This window comes from Mastigoproctus giganteus, chromosome 1 (genome assembly GCF_048544385.1).
Source record: "Mastigoproctus giganteus isolate SK-2022 chromosome 1, ASM4854438v1, whole genome shotgun sequence".
Taxonomy (NCBI): domain Eukaryota; kingdom Metazoa; phylum Arthropoda; class Arachnida; order Uropygi; family Thelyphonidae; genus Mastigoproctus; species Mastigoproctus giganteus.
The window spans coordinates 244899449-244921496 of NC_143575.1; the positions used below are offsets into that span (position 1 = coordinate 244899449).

General features: G+C 37.3%; 1 protein-coding gene across 2 annotated transcripts in view; it reads left to right on the plus strand.

The window, feature by feature from the left end:
• SA1 (stromal antigen) overlaps positions 1–22048 on the plus strand; it is a 256210-nt gene that overhangs the window by 186948 nt on the left and 47214 nt on the right. For both annotated transcript variants that reach the window (XM_090376728.1, XM_090376737.1), the window contains exons 16-17: positions 1663–1756; positions 18504–18677. In XM_090376728.1, the coding sequence (XP_090232854.1) occupies positions 1663–1756; positions 18504–18677 (268 nt within the window). The remainder of the gene's footprint in view (positions 1–1662; positions 1757–18503; positions 18678–22048) is intronic.

The window sequence follows — 22048 nt, forward strand, 5'->3', positions numbered from 1 at the left end:
GTTCTGCAAATTGCAGCAGCTGGAGACTAGACACCTGCGAGGTGATCTGATTGAGGTGTATAAGGCCTTGAATGGGTTGAGCAAGCTGAATCTGATGGAAACCTCCCCCCCCCCCAGTTCAGTGCTGGACTCAACATAAATATTGAAAACAACCCATTGTTGTTTTCATATTTATTAATTGCTATTGATGATGGTATATCAGGTTTATTGTCAAAAGTGATACAAAGGTTGACAGGGTGGTTAACAACAGTAATCAGGGTGATCTACTGTATGATCTAGGAAAATTGGTTCAATGGACTGAGAAATGGTAGTTGAAGTTTAACATTGACAAATGCAAGTATTTCATATGAGTAGCAATAATCCCAGAGTAACTTATCAACTGTGTGTTACTACACTCAGGCTAGTGGAAAATGAAAAGACCTTGGGCAGTCAGATGTGAATTTTCCAAGCAGTACAGGCATGCTGCCAGAACAGCTCACAGGGTTTTGTCAGTGATATACAGAAACTTTGCTAGCAGCCTTCATTTATTCTCGTTTATTGATTCAACTGCCGTTTTCTGGAACAACCTTCCTTCATACGTATTTCCTGAAAATTAATCTACAGAAGTTCAAGTCCAATGTCAACAAATATCTTCTTTCGTCTTCTCAACCTCCAACCCAAGCACGCTACTAAGTACTATAGGTTCTAATACCTCTCGCGTTTGGGGTTTACATAAAAAAAAAAGCCTAACCATGGCCTATACAAGGCCATGGTTAGGCTGCATCTTGAGACCCCCCCCCAGACTTGTATACAGGTCTGGAGGCCTCACTTTAGGAATGATGCAGATCTGCTGGAACAGGTGCAGAGAAGGCAACCAGATTAGTTAAGGGAACAAAAAGGATGTTCTTATCTAGAAAGTCTTTAGTTCTGCAAATTGCAGCTTCTGGAGACTAGGCATCTGTGGGATGATCTGATTCAGGTGTTTAAGGCCTTGAATGGATTGAGTAAGCTGAATGTAAATGAAATTCTTCCTCTTGTTGAGACTGCACACTTGAGGGGACATAAATTTAAGTTTTGAGGAAGGATGTTTGCAAGATAGATGTACAGGAGCTTGCTTTAGCCAACAGGTTGTTGATTGTTGGAACAGGCTTCCATCTGTTGTTGTGGAAGTGAATGGTTTGGATAAATTCAAGGAAGAACTAGACAAATTCTTGGAGAATATGGATGAGAGAAGTGTAGATTTTTTATTATTTTTTTATTTTTTTTGATTTATGCTAAATAAGTTTGCTTTCTTACATCATTTGCCATTACTACTACTATAATACTTTATTGTTTCACTGTTCTTGGAATTCTGGCTTATCAGTTTCTTTGGTGACAGCACTTTTCATATGTGCTTCTAATGGACTGGATGTTTTTGACACTTGTTCTTTTCCACCCAGAGATTTCCTTAGAAGTAATCATATATTTTGTCATGGTTCATGAAAATATAAAATAATGACAAGATTGTTTATATTATGTCTAAGTATAACAATAACACAAAAGATTCTACCTTCTAATAACCGCATAATTAAATTATTACATAAAAATTTATTTTACTTCATGAGTTTCTTTAGCTCTTTTTGCACATAAGTGTAGATAACTTTTAAAGCATTTAAAATTCATCCACTTCAATATTTGTTCCAGCTGTCACAATTTAGGACCATGGGGTATTTGGGATAGCATTTTTGAATGTTGGGTGAAGGGAGCTGTTCAAGAAGAAAAAGGACTTCCTGAAGAGGTACAGTGATTATCATTTGACAGAAAATGTATTGTGAAAACTTTATCTTATATAGTTAATAGTAAATAAATAAGTACACAGTGGACAGAAATCATGGGATACCTACTTAGTAATGGGTAGGCCCACCTTTCGCCTTGATAAGGGCAGTCACACAGCGAGTTATTGAGTCCACTAGTTGACAGAAGTGTTCCACAAGTATTTCCATCCATGCTTGCTGCCCATAATTCCGCCCCATTCCTCGGTGGAAGATCCAAAGCTTGAATGAACCTTTCCACAGCATCCCAAATATGCTCCACAAGGTTCACGTCCATTGAACGGGAGGTCATTCCATGGTGGTAAAATCTGTGGAATGCTCTTTGAACCATGTTCTAGTCACCACGGCTCTGCTGGGAGGTGCATTGTCCTGCTGGAAGAGTCCATTGCTCTGTGGGTGCACGATGATCATGAAGCGATGCAGATGGTCTGCAAGGATGAACATGTAACCTGGACCATTCAGAGATGCATCTTGACGTACCAGAGGTCCCAACATGTGCCGGTTGAACCCGCCTCAGACCATTACCGACCGTCCACCTGCCTGAACAGTTCCTTGTTGACACAATGGGTGCTTAGCTTAGTGTGATTTTTACCAGATATGCACCCTCCTGTCCACTCAAAATAACTGTAAATGGGACTCATCGGACTAGGAGACCCGTTTCCAATCATCCAAGGTCCAGTGCTAATGTTCTTTCACCCAGTTGAAGCATAGAGTCCTGTGTCTTGATGTTAGCAATGACTCTGGTGGGTCAGTGGCTCCCATAGCCTACTGCGGCTAATGATTGCCTGATGGTCTTGGTGGAGACATTTCTGGCACTCCCCCATTGAGATTGGCTGTTATTTGTGCCACTGTTGCTCTCTAGTTGGCTGAAACAATGTGAGACAGATGTTGATGGCCATGTTCATCCACCACCTTTCTCTGCCCACAGTGCTGTCCACGATGAGATGTTATTCCAAAAATGGCATAGTTCCGATACACTCTTGATACTGTCAAATGGGGATAGTGCAATTTCTGTACCACCTCCCCAATAGAGTGACCATATGTCAGGCATCCACTATCATCCCTCTTTCAGAGTCAGTTAACTCACAAAATTTATCCATACTGGCATCATCAAATTAATGTCTACGTGAATGCAGTGATGCAATGTACCTATATACCTGCCAAGTGGTGAGTTCGTCTGCTAGCGAGAGGGGTGACAGCATCATGTTGTCCCAGGAACCAGGTATCCCATGAATTCTGCCCTTTCAGTGTAGACATCTCTTTAATTGTTGTTATTTTCATACATGGGTTATTGGCTACTCTTTATGCTATAAAGGACAAACAAGTCTGTAGAGAAAAACCAAGGAGTTGAACAGATTAATGCCCCTTCAAGTTAAGCATTAAAATAAACATTTTGTCGTATAAAAGAAGGCACTAAAGAAGTGTTTTGAAACACTTGTGGTGTATACTGACATAAGGGCTAATCAATATTAAAACTTTTACAAATATTAATTTCTTAAATTTGATAAGTATGCAGATGTGGTTTTACAAAGTGTACTTGAGAGATCAAAAAATATTAGAGGGCAATTATGAATAGATTTTAAGATAAAACTAATCAATCTCCAGAAATTAAGTAACCTTTGGCTAATAAGTTAATAAACTGTGATCAGGGCTGATCTCATCAGAGGCAGCTGATAAGTCTAAAAAAGTTGGTGTCCAGTTAGGCTTTCCAGCTCAGAGCATCATTTGCCCAAAAATGCATATAAATAACAGATTTGAAAGGTGGAGTTACTCTTCCTCCCATAGTGGATTTGGACTGTATTTTCTAGAACTTGAGCTGTAATCACTGGAAGCAGGATTCTCAGCTAATCTGAGTCAAATATGGTAGTATGATCTTTAGGATTAGTTGTTTAAGATCTTTAGGACCAATCTTTATGATCAGTTGTATTTGTAAATGAGCAATTGTTGATTACCCTTTTAACTGTGTTCTTATCATGGTCAAAGGATGGAAATTGAGAGATTGCAAGAGAATTTATATCAGCTGATGACCCTGCGTCAAGAACCACCTAATCTGAGTTACTAGTACAACTTGTCCATCAAAACAACAAAAAAAATTAAATTGTTGATATATATTGGTGAGGGGAGACTTAAATGGGTATTGTGAGAGAATTTCCTTCAGAAAACTCTCACAAAACACTTTTTTTTTCCTTTTTTTTTATGTATATGCTAATTGTTTTTTGCCTCAAGTGAAACAAATTTGCCTCTCTGTGTCTCCTAAAATCCAAATAACAAACAACAAACAAACCTCTGTGTTATTGCATTGTGCATGGAAGGTGACTTATTTTTTGTTTTTTCCTACTTATTAAAAGTAAGGTCTGTGCATAGTCTTACTGTCTGTGAACTCTCGGGTCCCACCACATCTAAGTTCCATGATATCTTAGAAAGTTTCGTGCAGTATTTTGAGTAATGCACGTTAATTTCTGGACAGTGGATGAACTAGCTACATTTCCACATACAGTCTACCAGGTCCCACTTTTCTGGCAGTCTCAGTTATCAGTTGCCTCTGCCATTACTCATTTTGTTTGCTGTATGATTCTTTTTACTTGAAAAGTGTATTTGTGCACATGTCCATTCTGATATTACTTATCAGAAATGTCCTAATATGGAATCTCCTTTTTTTGCTCTTCTCTGGCTTAAAATTGCTCTGTCCCATTCTGTCAAATTCATCCATTGCCTCTATCATTATCCCAACTACATTAATTACATGGAATTCTGACTTCCTCTCTTTGATACTTAACCTTCTCTAGTCTAAAAATTACCTCACTGTTAGGCAGTGAGGTTATTTTAATGATCTTAACTGCAGTTGCCTTCAATTCTTTGTTAAACAAATCCATCTGGTCAAGATGGTTAGGCTTTTGCATTTACTAATGATCTCATGCAGCTTATTTACCTATCAGAATACTAGAAAATCCTAACAGCATACCCATCACCCTTGTTCTTTTTCTCACCAACGATACTTTGAAGTATGCTGCCAGTGTTACTAGTACAACTTTTTCTTGGTCATTCTCATGTCGTTTGGCATTACAGGAATGCGAAATGGAATGATTTGTGCGATTTTTTTTATTTATTTTTTTTTCTTTCTCCCTCTTCTGTAGTTAGATTACTGTTTTAAATCTTGTGATCCCAATGTTTGCTTGATTTTGGCAGTGAAATTATTCTTGTAGTGATGAAATCCTTTATTCTTCATTCCACCTTAAAATCTTGTCTCTTATCTAAACCTTGGTTTTCCATTAAATAAGCCAAGTCTATTCAAAATAATATTGCGATTAGCTTGTATTCAAATCTCCAGCTTCATTTTCTACATACACTAAAGCTGCTCACAATTGTAAAACAGTTGTTGATTTTGAACAGGCAAAAAGTAGAAAACTTTCTTCTTGTCCAGATGGTCATGATGCATGTTTTATACCCTTAGCCTGTTAGCTTTTGTGTCCAAGGAACCAGAATACAACTTCTACTGGGCACAACTTCTGACCATCAATATTTCCACCTGTATTACAACCTGACAGTTCTGTTGCATCCTCAGCTAAAGACAAAGCCAACTTACTAGCATCCTGTTTTTCTTTTAACTCTTGTATTGAATCTCTTGGTCATACCCTCCACTCAGTGCCCCCCATTCCAGCAGATGACATTAGAAGAGTCCTGAGTAATCCTGATGCTTCAGGTTCTGATGTCACTTCTCCACTTGTTCTCAAAAACTTTGTGCAGCTTGCTCTTGTCTCTGTCATCTTTTTACACTTTCCACTTTCTTATTCCACTGGAAAAACAAAGCAGAAAAAGAAAAATTTCCTTCTACTTCCGCTTACATCTACTCTTTCCAAAGTAATGGAAAAATTCATTAAATGCCAACTCTTAAAACTATCTTAAAATTTGCCAACTGATCAGTGATCACCAATCTGGATTCTGTCAGTATGAATCCAGTGGTAATATTTTGGCCTTTGTTACTCATCTTTGGACAAATTTAGTGGAAAAACTCAAGCATTTGCTCTTGACATTTCTAAGGCTTTTTATTATGTTTGATGTAAATATCTTATAAGCAAGCTCCCAGCTTATGGATTGCTAAATGTTTTTTGCAATTGGGTATGTAGTTTTCTCTGTGACTGCTCTCTACTGGTGATGGTAGTTAGCCTCTAACTTCTCATTAATGCTGGTGTTTTCCAAGGTTCAGTCTCCCACTCTTTTCCTGTTTCATATTAATGACCTCCTTTGGAATCCTATCCATAATTTTGCTGATGATAGCACATTTACTTCCAGTTTGAGAAACCTTGTCCTGCACAAATAGCTTCAACTTCTCAAATATTTACTGCCATTTCCTTAAATGCTGAAGTCTTAAATTGTCCAGTGTGGCAAAGAAAACCTAGTTGGCTTCAATCCTAACCTCACTTCTGTTTTATTTCTTGCAAAAATGGGTCTACTGCACCTAAGCTCATCTATGACATTCACTCTTCTAGACAAGATTACATGTGCAAACTATGATAGAGAGCAAATTTTGAACTCTGCTAAGTATAATTTTCTATTTCCTTAAAATGGTAATTTTTTTGTGTTTAAAATTAGTAGTCCAGTTATTTATGTTTATCTGATATAGTAGGTATATTTCTTGGCCACTGAAATTGCTTTAAAAATGAAAGTCAAAGTGAGAGAGGTAAAGGTAGAAAAGGTAAAGTGCAGCCATTATCAACCCACTGCAGGATGGAAGCCTCCTCAACAATTCATGCTGAGGGAAATGGACCATAATCTGCCACGCTGGTCCAGTGCGAGTTGGCAGATCGACCGTATTCAGCAGTCAGGGGCTTGAACCCCGGTCTACTCAAAGAGCGTGTGCTACTGCACTCCCACTCCTGACCACTCGGCTACGGGGACCTTTTAAGTGAGAGAGGATTGTTCAGTAAATCAATATAAGAATGATATCAGTGCTATTTAGTTCTGTTTATATAATTCCATGTGAGCATAAATAATATTAGAAGTTTTGTCTATCAACTATATATTTATAAAAATAATAATACAAACATGATTTTTTTTTAATTGACTGTATCATATACAGGAACTCCATGACTTATATAATACTCGACTTAAGGAAATTCAACTTTACCTAAGTTTTTGCCGGTCGGTGCAAACTTAAAAAAAATCGTGGAAACGTATTTTGTTATATGACTGAAATCTTTAATCATATAATAAACCCTTTCATCGTTGTCATATATTCCCATTATAAGAATCAATTTTGAACGCCTTTGTGATATTTTTCTAAAGCACGTTTCTGGAGGTCACGACCAAAAAACAAAAACAATTTTCAATTTCCGGTTTATTGGGCTTTTCTGTTAGTGCATCTAATCATAAACGGGTAGTAAACTCAATCTTATTGCATTTGCGATAATACCAATAACTGCAATTATGTGGATTTTTATGCTATTATGGTGAAATGTGTTACCCTTCACTGAAATCTTCAATCATATAATAAAAAAATTTTCAGAAACTTCTCTTCATTCCTATTTACGTATTACAATAATGACAGGAAAGGGACCAACGAAAAGTGCAAGTGGTGGTGCCAGGAAACAAAACAAAATTGATTTAGAAATGAAGATGAAAATGATTAAGAAGTACGAAGCAGGACAACGTTTGTCATCTATTGCAAGGGAATTAGATCTCGCTGCTTCAACAGTGAATACTATTTTAAGGATAAGTACGGCAAACCCCAACCCAACCCAAGTTCGTGGAAACCCAAGTGGTGGTTAATAGGTTCAACCATCACGCTGGTTTCCACAATGTTAAAGTATGCAATGAAGTTGCCAGTGCAGATTCTGCAGCTGCAGAGAAATTTCGTGATGTATTGAAAAAAAATTATTGATGAAGGCTGCTATTCAATGCAGCAAAATTAGACCCAATGCAGCTTGGGGCTAATGCAACAGGAGATTACAGATTAAAACCACTGCTTGTGTATCATTCTGGAAATCCTCATGCATTTAAGGGCATCAATAAAGCCACCCTACCCATGCATTTCCAATTGAACCAGAGAGCATGGATAACAATATCTCTCTTTGAGGATTGGTTTAAATGCTGCTTCATTCCCAAGGTTGATAAAATATTGTAAAGACAATGACGTTCCTTTCTAGATTTTGCTTTTATTAGATAATGCTCCTGGACATCTTACGCATCTAGATGATTTCAATTTGCACATGAGAGTCATATTTCTACTGCCAAACATGACTTCACTCATCCATCCTATGGATCAGGGTGTTATTTCGAATTTAAAAGCATACTATTTATGCACAACATTTGCTCAGGCATTCTCTGCAGTAGACGATGAGAAAAATTTTATGTTAAGAGACTTTTGGAAATCTTACAATATTTACCACGCTGTCTTAAACATTAATAAGGCCTGAGCGGAAATTACTAAAAGTTGTTTAAATTATGCATGGAAGAAAATATGCCCACAGCACATAAAAGGCTTTGAAGGAATTGAAAAAGATGAATCATATGAAGAGGTTACTGATAAGATTGTAAAGGTTGCAGCTTCAGTTGGAGATTCATGCCAAAGTCGTGGAGGAATTAGAGGAAGAATAGAAGGAATTATCTAACGAAGAACTTACTGACTTTCAGGCAGCCGATAGTGAAAGAAGAAAATGCTGACGAAGCTCAAGATGAACCAAATTAGGAGCCAAGACGCTTCATCACCAGAGAGATGGCAATGTCATTTCGTGAAATTGCATTGGCAATGGTGAGGTTTGAGAAGATGGATCCTGACAGCGAGCGATTCTTAAAGTTAACAGAGGGGTGAATGATACAATTGCTTGCTACAAAGAAATCTATGATGAAAAGAAAAAACCCACTGTTCAGTCATCCATTAATATGTTCTTTTGTAAGGTTGAGTCGCTGACCCGTTCTAGATCACCATAGCTCTCAACCTCCGAGGTGGCGTACTTATCAGTTGAAGACGTCATTTCTGGCAATGATGCTCGAGAGGTAAAACTTACTGACATTATGCCTGTCTGCTCTCTTTTTTTGTAATTTTATAATTTTGAAATTTTTTTTATTAAATTGCATGCTTTTGTAATTTTTCCTTCACACGAGAAAAAAAGTTCGTTGAACATTTCTTTTTTGATTCAATCAATTCAGCGAGCACAGTTACGAGTGCTGCCAAGCACGGGGGAAATTCCGACTTACGTAGCATATCGCGGAACGCAATACTTACGTAAGTCGGGGAGTTCCTGTAGTACATAACGTAATTCTGCTGCCATCTTTCTGAATCATTATAAGAATCACAAAATGCTATTTAGTATTCCTGTATTCCATTCTTCAATGCGGTTATCCCTGTTTTTATTTAATTTTATTTTATTTTTCTGTATTTTAGTTTTATGTGGTGTTATCTAAGAATTCATAAAATTTGGTATTTTTAATTTTTGCTTGCTTTTTAATTTTAGTTACATTTTATTTGGCATATGGCATGCCTTTTCTGAGGTTAACACATCTGAGGTGTGCATGGGTGCACACCTCAGATGTGTTAATAGTATTTCCTGGTAGGATGGGTTTGAGATTTGTACAGGGTGAATAGCTATTCAGAACAAAAGTAATGCTAAGAGCAAAAGAGAACCCAGTTTTTAGAGGCAGAGGAAACAATATTTGAAACAATATGGGTGTTTATACTGAGAGAGAGAGATTAGAAGTCAGAGTAATCCCTCATAGAGATATGTTGAAGATAAGCATAATAAGAGTAAAAGAATTCTGTTTACAAAATATAAGACAGGACTGAGTTTTAGAAGGATCGAAATTAACTAAATTATGTTTGTCACACTGGAGAATTACCTGCAGATCGGCATTTAAAGAATTTCTAGTGGATATTTGAGAAGTTAAAGCTGTTTGTGCGGGACAAGGTTTCTCAAACTAGGAGGTGGAATGTGGTGTGCTATCATCAGCAAACTATGTATATGTTTTCAGTCAATCGAAGAAGGTAATTAATATATGAAGAAGGATGGGAGAAAGAACTGAAACTTGGGCCACACCAGAGAAGTTAGAAATGTGTCTACCATCACATGTGGTGCCTCCGTGGGCAGGAGCAGCAGTTCGTAGCACACGCTTGATTTTCACCAAACTTTTTCATTGAATTTGTCCATAGAGTGGTAACAGAAGGTAGTATATCACCAGTGAATCAACACTGACAGAATCCATACTGGCAATCATTGATCAGATGCAAGGTTTCAAGTTAGTTTAGGAGTTGGCAGTTAATGGATTTCACCTTTACTTGAGAAAGAGTATAAGTAAGTGCAATGGGATGATAACTGGATGGAAGGGATTTGTCACCCTTTTTAGGAACTAGCAAATATGAGCAAATTTCCAAGCAGAAGGAAAAGAATCAGTGGAATAAGAAAGTATAAAAAGGCAACACAGAACAGGAGTAAACTCAGAAGAAGCACAGGTTTAGAGAACAAGTGTAGAAATACCATCGGGACTGGGTGCTTTCTTGGCATCAAGACTGTTCAAAATTCTTTTTACGTCCTTTTGATGGAAGACCACAGGAAGCATTAAATTGAGTGTACTGTGACCGGTAGGAGTTGTTTCACCAAGATCATCAATGCAAGAGTTAGAAGAAAAGTAGAATGTTAGCAAATTGGCTTTATCTTTGACTGAGGTGGGAGTGGGAATGGGCAAAGTTGTGGCCATTAGCGTTGGCAAGAGACCAGCATGCCTGACCAACATTTGGACAAAATGTAAATTTTCAACTCTTAGGCTGTTAAAAATCTAGTTTAGACTGTTTTATAACTGCTTTACAGTTTTTGCGAGCTTTGGTATTGGCAGAAAATGAACCTGAAGATTTAGATGCAAGCCAATTACAAATGAAACATTCTTATCTTGAAAAGTCATAGCAGGGTTATTGGAAAAACCAAGGTTTAGATAAAAGAAGAGATTTTAATGTAGTATGTAGAATCATGTATTTCATCCCTAGAAGAATAATTTCACTGACACAGTGTGAGAAAACAATGACATCAGAACATTTAAAGCAGTAATCCAAGCAAGGAAAACAAGAATATAAATCCCACAGATCACATTTCATTCTGCATTCTTGTAATGCCAAACAACACAACGTTGAGAATGGCCACAAGAGAAAGGCTCCATTGGAGAAAAGACTATTACCTCAGCCATGTACTTGGAAGGGTTGTTTGCGAGAAAAAGATGAAGAATGTTGGCTGTAGGATTGTCTGGTATTCTGGTAGGTAAATGAACAGTCTCTGCAAGGTCATTAGTAATTGCACAAGCCTCAGCTTCTCAACCAGCTGGAGTTGTGAATATTAAAATAACCAAGGAAAATTACCTCACTGTTAGGAAAGTTGGACTGGAGAAAGTCAAGTTTCAAAGAAAGGAAATCAAAGAGTTCCAATAATTAGTGGAGTTGGGAGAATGATAGAGGCAGCAGATGAATTTGACAGAACAGGATAGAGAGATTTTAAGCCAGAGAAGATCAAAAAAAGAGGATATTCCAGATTACTAAGTCTGACAGGGAATGTCAGAGCAGACATATGCACAAGTACCAGCTTTGAATTGAAAGCAATGAGCAATCGTATAGTGAATAATTAGGACAACTGAGATGAGCAGTGGCTTGGTAGGCTGTAAGCAGAAATGGACATTACTGAGATTGGAACTGAGATCGTGTATATTTTTGAAATGAACAAGGAAATGTTTGGGAAGTTTAGATATTTTCGCAGATAAATTTTTTTCTGTTAGTTTTTCTGTTAAAGGTGAGGATGACATATATGAAGTTATGAAATTTTTATATATGGCATACACATGGCAAGAATATACGAGCTCCTTGACTTAACATGGCCTCAACGATGCCCCTTCCCCCACATACACATTGCTCGGGCTCCCTCTAGTCACTAGCTGATCCAGATGCCTCCTAGACAGTCAATGGACTATCTATTGGCTAGCTTGTGAACACTGTTTTAGAGTGAATCTTATCATGATGCCGATCATAATCTCAAATGACATCAATCTTACTTCATGATGGAAAAGATGGGGTGGAAGTTGCCAGAGCTTTCCTTTTGAGACTAAACATGGGTTTCATCACCTCAAACTTCCATTAAGCAAAGTGATGGTATTGCACCAGTTAATAAGAGTCATCTACAACCTATTATTGCCTGGTAGCGCAGAGGCACTGCATTCCTCTGTGGTGTGGATTCCACACCTTGACCCATGATATGTTGGTTCATACTTTGGTAGTCACCTCCAGTATACAAGGTGCCAAATTTCAGAACTTGCACATGGGGGGTATACTCAGGGTTGCTAACAGTTCCACCATCGTGAAGGTGCAAGCAGTGGATATGGTTGTCACAGAAGAACAGAACAGAACAGGAATTTGCTAAAATTTGATCCACTTGATTTGATTGTCACCTGAATATTAGTTCCATCATGTTTTAGACTCCTAGGTAGCAGCCCCAGCTTATCATACCTGAGAGAATGCCTGTGACAGGCTGAGGTCTCTGGTTAAAGATGCATTGCAGGATCATCTAGACTACAGCAATAATTCAGACACAGCATGGTTTGTTAAGGGGAAGTTTTGTCTGATAAACTTGATTGGATACTATGATGTGGTTACAAAGGAACTGGATGCAAAAAATAATTTTGATATCATATACTTGGATTTCAGGAAAGCTCTTGACACTGTTGCACATGGAAGACTATTGTACAAATTGGAGCAGAATGGTATTAAGGATAAGTTGCTACAGTGGATAAAAGAGTAGTTAAGTGGGAGAAGACAGAGGGCAGCAATCAATGGATGCTTCTCTTCGTGGACTAATGTTATTAGTGGAGTCCCACAGGGTTCAGTGTTGGGCCCACTGTTGTTTTGTATATTTATCAATGATTGATGAAGGTATATTAGGCTTAGTGTCGAAGTTAGTAGATGATAGAAAGGTTGCAGGGTTTTTAATGACAGTAATGGCAGTGTGCTACTGCAAAAGGATCTAGAAAATTTGAGCAGATGGGCTGAGAAGTGGCAACTGAAGTTTAGCATTGACAAATGCAGCAAAGTATTGCATATGGGTAGAAGTAATCACATAGGTAATCACATGTGTGGTACTACACTTAGGATTGTAGAAAATGAAAAAGACTTGGGAGTAATTGTGCAGTCAGATATGAAGTATTTTGAGCAATGCAGACAGGCTTGCAAGAGCAGGTAATGGGGTTTTGTCAATGATATATAGGAATTTTGCTAGAAGTGAAAAGGAGGTGATTATCCCTTTGTATAAGGCAATGGTCAGGTCACGCTTGAGTACTGCGTACAGGTTTGGAGGACTCATTTTAGGAAGAATGTAGATTTGCTTGAGCATGTACAGAGAAGGGCAACAAGATTAGTGAGGGGAATGAAGGGATCCTCTTGCCAAGAGAGGCTTAAATTCTGCAAATTGCAGCAGCTGGAGACTAGGCACCTGCGAGGTGATCTGATTGAGGTGTATAAGGCCTTGAATGGGTTGAGCATGCTGAATTCTGATGGGATTCTTCCACTTGCTCAGATTACGAACTTAAGGGGGCATAAATTCAAATTGATGAAAGACAGATGTAGAATAGATGTGTGGAAATTTGCCTTTAGCCAGCAGGTGTTTAATTGCTGGAAGAAACTGCCATCTGTCATTGTGAAAGTTGATAGGTTAAATAAATTCGAGGAGGAACTGGACAAACATTTAGAGGTAAGGTTGTGTGAATTTTTTTGGCTGATGCTACATAAGCTCATACGCTGACTTTCTTGCATCACATGCCACTATTACTATTGATGTGTAAATTTATATTTCTTTGTGTAGTTTGTTTGGATTGTTTCTTGGTATAATAATGTTTAATTTTAGTTGGTCAGCAGTATTTAAGATATGTTTTCTGTTGAATCTGTTATCACTCATATTAGGGCATTCATGTTCATTTTGTCAGTTAGCAGGCAGTGACAGAAATATGAGTATTTCTAAATTTTTATAGGGGCAGATACATCTGTAATGAAAACCTTTTTTTATGTTAATTTCTGTTTTTAATGGGTGGCTTTATATCTGCTCATGGGATTTCAAGAGTGCTCTTTCCTCCCAAGGATTCCATGCTACATGTGCTTCCCTTGATCTGTGCTAACTCTTGATTGTTAACTCCCCCATTATATAGTTTTAATTTGATATTGGCACTTGTGTGCAGGTCAAAGTTAGACCCTCCTCTGTCATTATTTGTTTACAGTTAGCAACAATTCATGGATGTGGTATAATAGTATTTGATTTTGTTACATCATAAGTGTATTTCATTAAACTTTTCTTGAATACATATGTAGATATGTATTAAACTGTTTTTTTTTTTTTTTTTTTATTATTTTTTTATGTGAACTCCAAACACGAGAGGTATTAGAACCTATAGTACTTAGTACCGTGATTGGGTTGGAGGTTGAGAAGACGAAAGAAGATATTTGTTGACATTGGACTTGAACTTCTGTAGACTGTCATTTTCAGGAAATACGTATGAAGGAAGGTTGTTCCAGAAAACGGCAGTTGAATGAATAAATGAGGAAGATGAAAAGTTGGTTCTGTGGGTTTGAAGTTGGACAATAAATGGATGTTGACTGGTGGCGGCACGTGTTTGGACTGTTTTGAAAGAGAGAGCGGGAATTATAGAAGCCAATTCAGAAGAACAGTGCCCATGGAAGTATCTGTAGAAGAGGCATGCAGCAGAAACAGTACATCTATGAGAAAACAAGTGGAGAGACTCTGTTAGAGATGAATCATTAATTAACCTAACTGCCCTCTTCTGAATGGAATCAAGAAGCCTGAGAGAGGTTTTGAGGGCACCACCCCAGATGTGGGAACAATATTCCATGGCAGGGCAGATTTGCGATTTATACAGAGTGAGCAGCTGTTTGGAAGAAAAGTAATGCCAAGAGCGAAAGAGAAAACCAAGTTTTTTTAGATGCGGAGGAAGCAATATTTGTGCTTGTGCCAAGAGAGATTAGAAGTCAGGGTAATCCCCAAAAGAGATATATCATTTTGCCTAGAAATCGGAGTGTCACTAAAGATAAGCATAGGAGCTGAAGAATCCTTTTTGTGAGATATAAGACAAGACTGAGTTTTAGAAGGGTTGAAATCAACTAAGTTGTCTTTGCCCCACTGGAGAATTACCTGAAGATCGGCATTTAAGGAATTGGTAGCAGATTTTCGAGAAGTTGAAGCTGATTGAGCTGGACAAGGTTTCTCAAAATGGAAAGTGGAATGCAATATGCTGTCATCGGCAAAACTATGGATAGGATTTCCAGTCATTGGAAGAAGGTCATTAATATACAAGAGGAAAAGAACTGAACCTTGGGGGACACCGGCATTAGTGGGAAGTTAGAAGACAGAGAGCCATCTACCATCACCCTCAGTGAGCGATCAGAGAGAAAACTGGATAACCAATTACTAAAAACAGTTGGCAAATCATAAGATGGAAGCTTGTTTAGAAGACCTTTATGCCAAACACGATCAAAAGCCTTTGAGATGTCAAGAGCAACTACTTGTGATTCACCGAACCTTTCCATTGAATTAGTCCATAAATGGGTAACATAAGCCAGAATATCACCAGTGGATCGACACTGACGGAATCCATACTGGCGATCGTTGATCAGGCGGAAGGTTTCTAGGTAGTTTAAGAGTTGGCGGTTAATTGATTTCTCCATTACTTTAGAAAGAGTAGAAGTAATTGCAATGGGACGATAATTGGATTGGAGGGATTTGTCACCCTTTTTTAGGAACTGGGTGGATATGAGCAAATTTCCAAGCAGAAGGAAAAAGACCTTTGGAATAAGAAAGTGAAAAAAGGCGGCAAAGAATAGGAGTAAGTTCAGGAGCACAGGTTTTGAGAACAAGTGGAGAAATACCATCAGGACCTGGAGCTTTCTTAGCATCAAGATTCATCAAAATCCTTCTGATATGCTTTTGACGGAAGACCACAGGAGGCATTGAATGGAGCGTGTTGGGAATGGTGGGAGGTGTTTTACCAAGATCATTAATACATGAGCTGGAAGAAAAATGATATGCTAGCAGGTCAGCTTTATCCTTGGCTGAAGTGACAACAGAACCATCTGGTTTGGACAGAGGTGGGAGCAGAGATGGGCAAAAGTTGTGGCCAATAGCTTTGGCACGAGACCAGAATGTTCGGCTGCCATTAGGGCAAGAAGCAAGTATTCTACTCTTAGCCTGTTCAAACTCCAATTTGGACTGATTAATAACTGCTTTACAATCGTTGCAAGCTTTGGTGTAGGCAGAAAATGAAACTGAAGAATTAGATACAAGCCAATTACGATATGCAACATTTTTCTCTTGAACAGCCTTACCACATTTATTGGAAAACCAAGGTTTAGATAAAGGACGAGATTTTAAAGTGGAGTGTGGGATAAAGGATTCCATTCCTGCAAGAATAATTTCACTGACACAATCTGAGCAAACGTTGACATCAGAAGTTTTGAAACAGTAATCCGACCAAGGGAAAGAAGAAAAGAAGTCTCACAGGTCATCCCATTTTGCATTCTTGTAATGCCAAACAACACGAGGTTGGGAATAGCCATGAGATAAAGGTTCCATTGGAGACGAGACAATCACCAAATTGTGATCTGAAGTGCCTAAAGGACCTCTCACTTCAACCGTGTACTTAGAAGGGTTGTTTGTGAGAAAAATATCAAACATATTGGCTGTATGATTAGGATTGTCCAGTATTCTTGTAGGTAAATGAACAATCTGTGCTAGGTCATTAGTAATTGCAAAAGCCTCAGCATCTCGATCTGCTGGGTCGGTGTGACTAGAAAACGGAAGCCAGCTGGAGTTGTGAACATTAAAATCACCAAAGTAAATTACCTCACTCTTAGGAAAGTTGGACTGGAGAAAGTCAAAGAGCTCCAAGTGATGTTGGGAGAACAGTAGAGACAACAGATGAATTTTACACAATGAGGTAGAGAGCTTTTAAGCCAGAGAAGATCAAAGAGAGGAGATTCCAAATTGCCAAGTCTCTGACAGGGAATATCAGAACGGACATATGCACAAGTACCACCTTTGAGGCGAAAGGAATCATACAGTGAATAATTTGGGCATCTGAGATGAGCAGTAGTTGAATCAACCGATAACTGAGATTCTGTCAGAAAAGGTACATGGGGTTTTTGCAGACTGCAAGTGGAAATGGACATCGTTGAGATTAGAATTGAGACCACGTATATTTGTGAAATGAATTAGGAAGTGCTTGGGAGGTTTAGATCTTTTTGCAGATAAGCTTGCTCTATTAGTTTGACAATTCGTGGTGTATTCAATAGTAAAAAAAAGTGGGTGGGAAATGCTGTATGAAGTAATGAAATTTTTGGATATGGCGTACGCGTGGTAAGAATATACCCAAATCCTTGACATAACAATCCGTGGCCTTGACAATGCTCCCTGCATACACACTACTCGGACTCCCTCCAGTCACTATCTGGCAGAATAGAGGCAGCAAGATTATACACTAGCTGATCCGGAAGCCTCCTAGAGAGTTACCAATAGGTTCAGTCCGGTGTACTAACTAGCAGCCGACCTGCGAACACCATTTTAGAGCTGTACCCTCGAAATGTAAGGAATATTGGATCTCGCCACGACGTTCATCATAACCTCAAAAGTCATCAATCATACTGCATGATGGAAGAGATAGGGAAGGGTTGACCGGAACTTAGCTTTAGAGACTAAACATGGGTTCCACCACTTCAAGCCTCCAATAAGCAAAGTGGTGGTATTTCACTTGTTGAAGAGCCATCTACCACCTAGTACTGCCTTGTAACATAGAGGCGGCGGCGTTCCTCCGTATGGTGTGGGCGCTACACCTCGAACTCTGCTTACGTTGGTTCACACCTGGGTGGTCACCCACCATGTACTTGTGCATGGAGGTTATACCCAGGATTACTAACAGTCCCACCATCGTGAAGGTGCAAGCAGAGGATTTGGCTGTCACAGACCATCCGGACTTCGCCGAAATTGGGTCCACTTGACTTGAGTGTCACCCGAATATCAGTTCCATCAGCGTTTTAGACTCCCATGTAGCAAGTACAGCTTGTCTGGAATGTCTGTGACAGCCTCAAGGACATTTATGTATATGAATTGGTTTGAAATTTGTCCAGTGTGCTGAAATCTCTTACTCCCCCCCCCATACCCTCTTTTTTTTTCTCTATATCCTTTTTGCAACATTAATATAGCTTTGAAAACCAGTTGAGGACATTGCACCTCTCAAGCTATTGTTGCTCAATTTTGGTGGCTTACAAAAGCTGAAATTGAAATATTCTGTGAAATTTTTATCTGTAAGTTGATAAAAACAAATAATACATATATAGATCTAAATAAATCACGTTTTTCTGATTTATTTTTATTTCTTTTTTTAAATTCTAGTTTGATTTTTGAAAATAATTTTACTCTAATGCTGGGCAGTCAAGTCAAAATAAGAATAAATTAATATTTTAAAGCATTTATTACAAAGTTTTCGTTTTTATAAACTTCAAAATTTCACAAAAACACTTCTTGATGCTATATCATGACACATTATCAAGAACACTGACACCATGGCATAATCACATTTATAAACAATTATCTTGCTGTGTACAGAATAACTGCAGCAGGAATTCTGTATAGAGTAGTGTACTAGTAAGCAATAAAATTTATATTATTGATATAATAGAAATATATTTGTCAATAGGTTGTAAAATATGCAATTTCTTGCTGTTCCATGGGAATTATGTGGGATTTAGCAATTTTAGATGAAACAAGTCCTCAACCTGCAGCAGTACAATCAGTTAGAAGCCATTTAAAAGAATTTATGGACACAATGAGGGAGCTGCTTCATCATCCAAGTGATATCCTAGAGGAAGAGGTAACTATCTGGAAGTTTTCCTTTCTCTTTTAATATATTTTTCATTATATTTTATATATATAACCCTTTCTTTCCACATTGCTATTAGACAATGTGAAAGCATTTGTTACAATTACTTTCTGCCCCCACATATAAGTGCTCTTCTGACAGAACAAATTTTGTAAAGCTTTGTATTCAAGATATTTATAAATTTGTGTGTTATATTTGGATAATACAAAATAATTTTTTTCATGCTTATTTAACTGATTAATCCAGTAGTGGAGGTTCATTCCTAACAGGCACAACAGTGAAATCTATTGCATGTGAGCCAATTTTACTTCACTAGTTTTGAAAGTGATTGTTATATTTGTTGCTTACACGGAGTTTTTTTTTTGTTTTTGGTTTCTACTTCTATTTTCTATTTCAGTGTAAATAAATACCTTTCTTAGCAGATGGCTACTGCTATGGGTAGTTATTCTGTGTTTAAGTTCATTTAGATACACTAATTTATTAATTATATTATATTATATAAAATGGTTTCTTAGTTTTATTTTATTTTATTTATGTATTCAATTTAAAAATTGTAGTAATACTTGTGCATGCACTAGTTGGAATTTTCATGTGCTTAAATGGTTTTATGAACATGAAAGTGGAAGTGATCAATTTTCATGTGCATATTTTGTTTATAGTGTTTTTATGTTTTTACGTAAAGAAATAAAAGTTTTTTTTGGAAATAAGAAGTGTAAAAAACATTTATTAAATTATTTTTCTTTAAAAAAATCCATTTAAATCATATATCATTGAAAAAAGTATGATTATATTATTAACCACAATTTAATGAATTAATTTGTAAATATTAAATTAAAAGTAATTGTTGCATTTGCACAAAACACTAATCTGGCATTATAAATCAGGATATTATAATGGATTGGAAAGTTTCGTGTGTGGTTGTTTTACTTGAGTAATATGTGATCACGTCCAGACATAAGGGGTTCCCCCCCCTTCTTCCTCTGACTATTCCCAGCGTCAAAATGGAAAATTTTACAAACCAGGATGCTTATTAATAAAATAACTTATTTTTAATAGTCAAGTGTGTATGCAGTATTACCAACACATTTGACAAAACAGAACAGTGTTTGGTTTTTTCTGATTAAGCAGATTACTTATGAGGCAAGTCAGGTGACGTGTCTCTGTTTCTGCAATAATTTGGCGTTTTTGCTTGAAGAATTGTGTGGTACCAGACAGGCAGCAATGCTGTGTTTGTTTAAATTTCAGGCTATTTATGTTTCTTCTACCATTAGTTCGGTAAACATCTGCAGTCTTACCCTAGTGTTTCTGAAAGATTTATTATTGTTTTCAAATGTAGTAAAGACCAGAACATGAAACCCAATATTTTCTCAAGATGGCTGCTGCTCTCCAGAAAGCAAGATGTAGTTTCAAATTTTGTGCACTGGAAGCATGCTGCCAAATTTAAATAAATTTTGAAAAAAAAAAAAAACTTAATGTATGTAACTAATAGTATTGAATATATATACTCAGTGAACACTGAAATGTGACCATCTACCTAATGCTCTGTTGGGCCACTGTTCACATGGATAACAGCCACTATTTGCCCAGGCATTGGCTCCGCTAGGTGTCTGACGATATCCATAGGAATCTGCAGCCATGCTGTCTGCAAGGCTTTCCACAGTATTGGAATAGATGATGTTTGTGTGACCATAAGTCCCACCTCCCATTCCAAAAAATACATCCCACAGGTGTTCAATTAGATTGAGGTCAGGTGAATTTGCCAGCCAATCAAGATGTGGTTATCTTCACTGTGTTCCTTGAACCACATTGTCATTTGAGATGTTATTCTTGCATTCCCCATGTTGTATTTTGATGTCAACTGTTGCACAGTGATCTGCCATTGAGCCCCTACAGCACACTGCACTTTTCACTCACCACAAGCATCCACCTTTGGTAATCCTTTACAGTTTTATCAGCAGGAGGTGTTTTGATCTATTCAACATTATTCTTTGTACACCTCAACCACAGTGGGTTGTGAGCACCTGACACAAGTGCTCCTATAATCATGATCCTTTGAAACATATCTTTACTATCCCTTAGCTGCTACTTTATCACTTTGACTTGCACGACCAGATGCAAATTACCACTAATCTAGCGTAAGAAATTGTTCGACTTTTTATACTGTGAACTATGTAGCATATACCATTATGGATGGGGAGTGGTCATAATTCATTGATCACTGAGTGTATATATAATATATTTTTTACCATTTTAAATAATATTTATATACATAATAACCAGAAATATATGTGCATTTTGAAATTTTATGCACTTAACGGTCTTTTAAACTGAAAAATAGAAGAGAATGAGACTGTTTCTATGTTTGTCCAAAATGTGTGTGGGGTTTTTTTTTTGTGATTTTCATCATATTTTTTTTTTTTGTTGTTGAAAATAAAAGGTGCAAAATTTTTTTTATTTTTTTTTTAAAACTTAAAAGTTCATACAATAAGTATTACAACCTGTTAATAAAAGATGAAATATTGGCATTATTCAAGCAGATTTCAAAAAATTGAAAGCATTTTCCAGAAATTAAAAGGAAACTTGGGCACCAGTCAGGTAATTTTCCACCATTTTTATTACACTTTGGGGTGCCTCCATGGCCAAATAAATGCTTCCTGAGAGTGCTTCCTCAAGAAGAATTAAAAGATTTAAAAGCTTTTAAATTTCATTTAGTGCAGGTGATAAAAGGAAGGCATGCCAGCATGGTTTGTTTTCAGTAATGAAGCCACTTTTTACTTAAGTGGGAAAAACAAATGCTGGAATGGGATCTCCAAAAATAAATGTGTTATGACCATTTATGCAGGAAAATTTATAGCTCTTTCTCTTTTATGGAAAAGATGATTAGTTAGGAACATTTACCAGCATGTGTTGAATAGCTAGCTTATACTTCAACTTCATGAGGATTCCACTAAGATCATCTTCCAGTAAATTTCTCAGTAACTTTCTCCTTCAGTGATGGATGGGATGAGATACCGAAGAAAATGACTGTTTTCCTGGCCCTTACATATTTTCAGATATAACATCACATGACTTCTTTTTTTGTGGTTTATGTAATGGATGCTGTGTTTGTGTTACCATTGACAAACATACTTTCCTGAACTGAAATGCAGGATCACTGAGGTAACAGCAGCATCAGTTATCACAGATAAAAAAGAGAAAATCAAACACGTGAACTGACCAGTGGTCAGTTCAGTGCCAGCAGTCCATACCTGCAAATCAATTGATAACACTTCAGTAAATACCTTAAAGCAGATCCTTACATGTTTTTTATTTCATTTAACTTCTAATAATGACAAACTATGTGTCATCCACTTTCACACAGT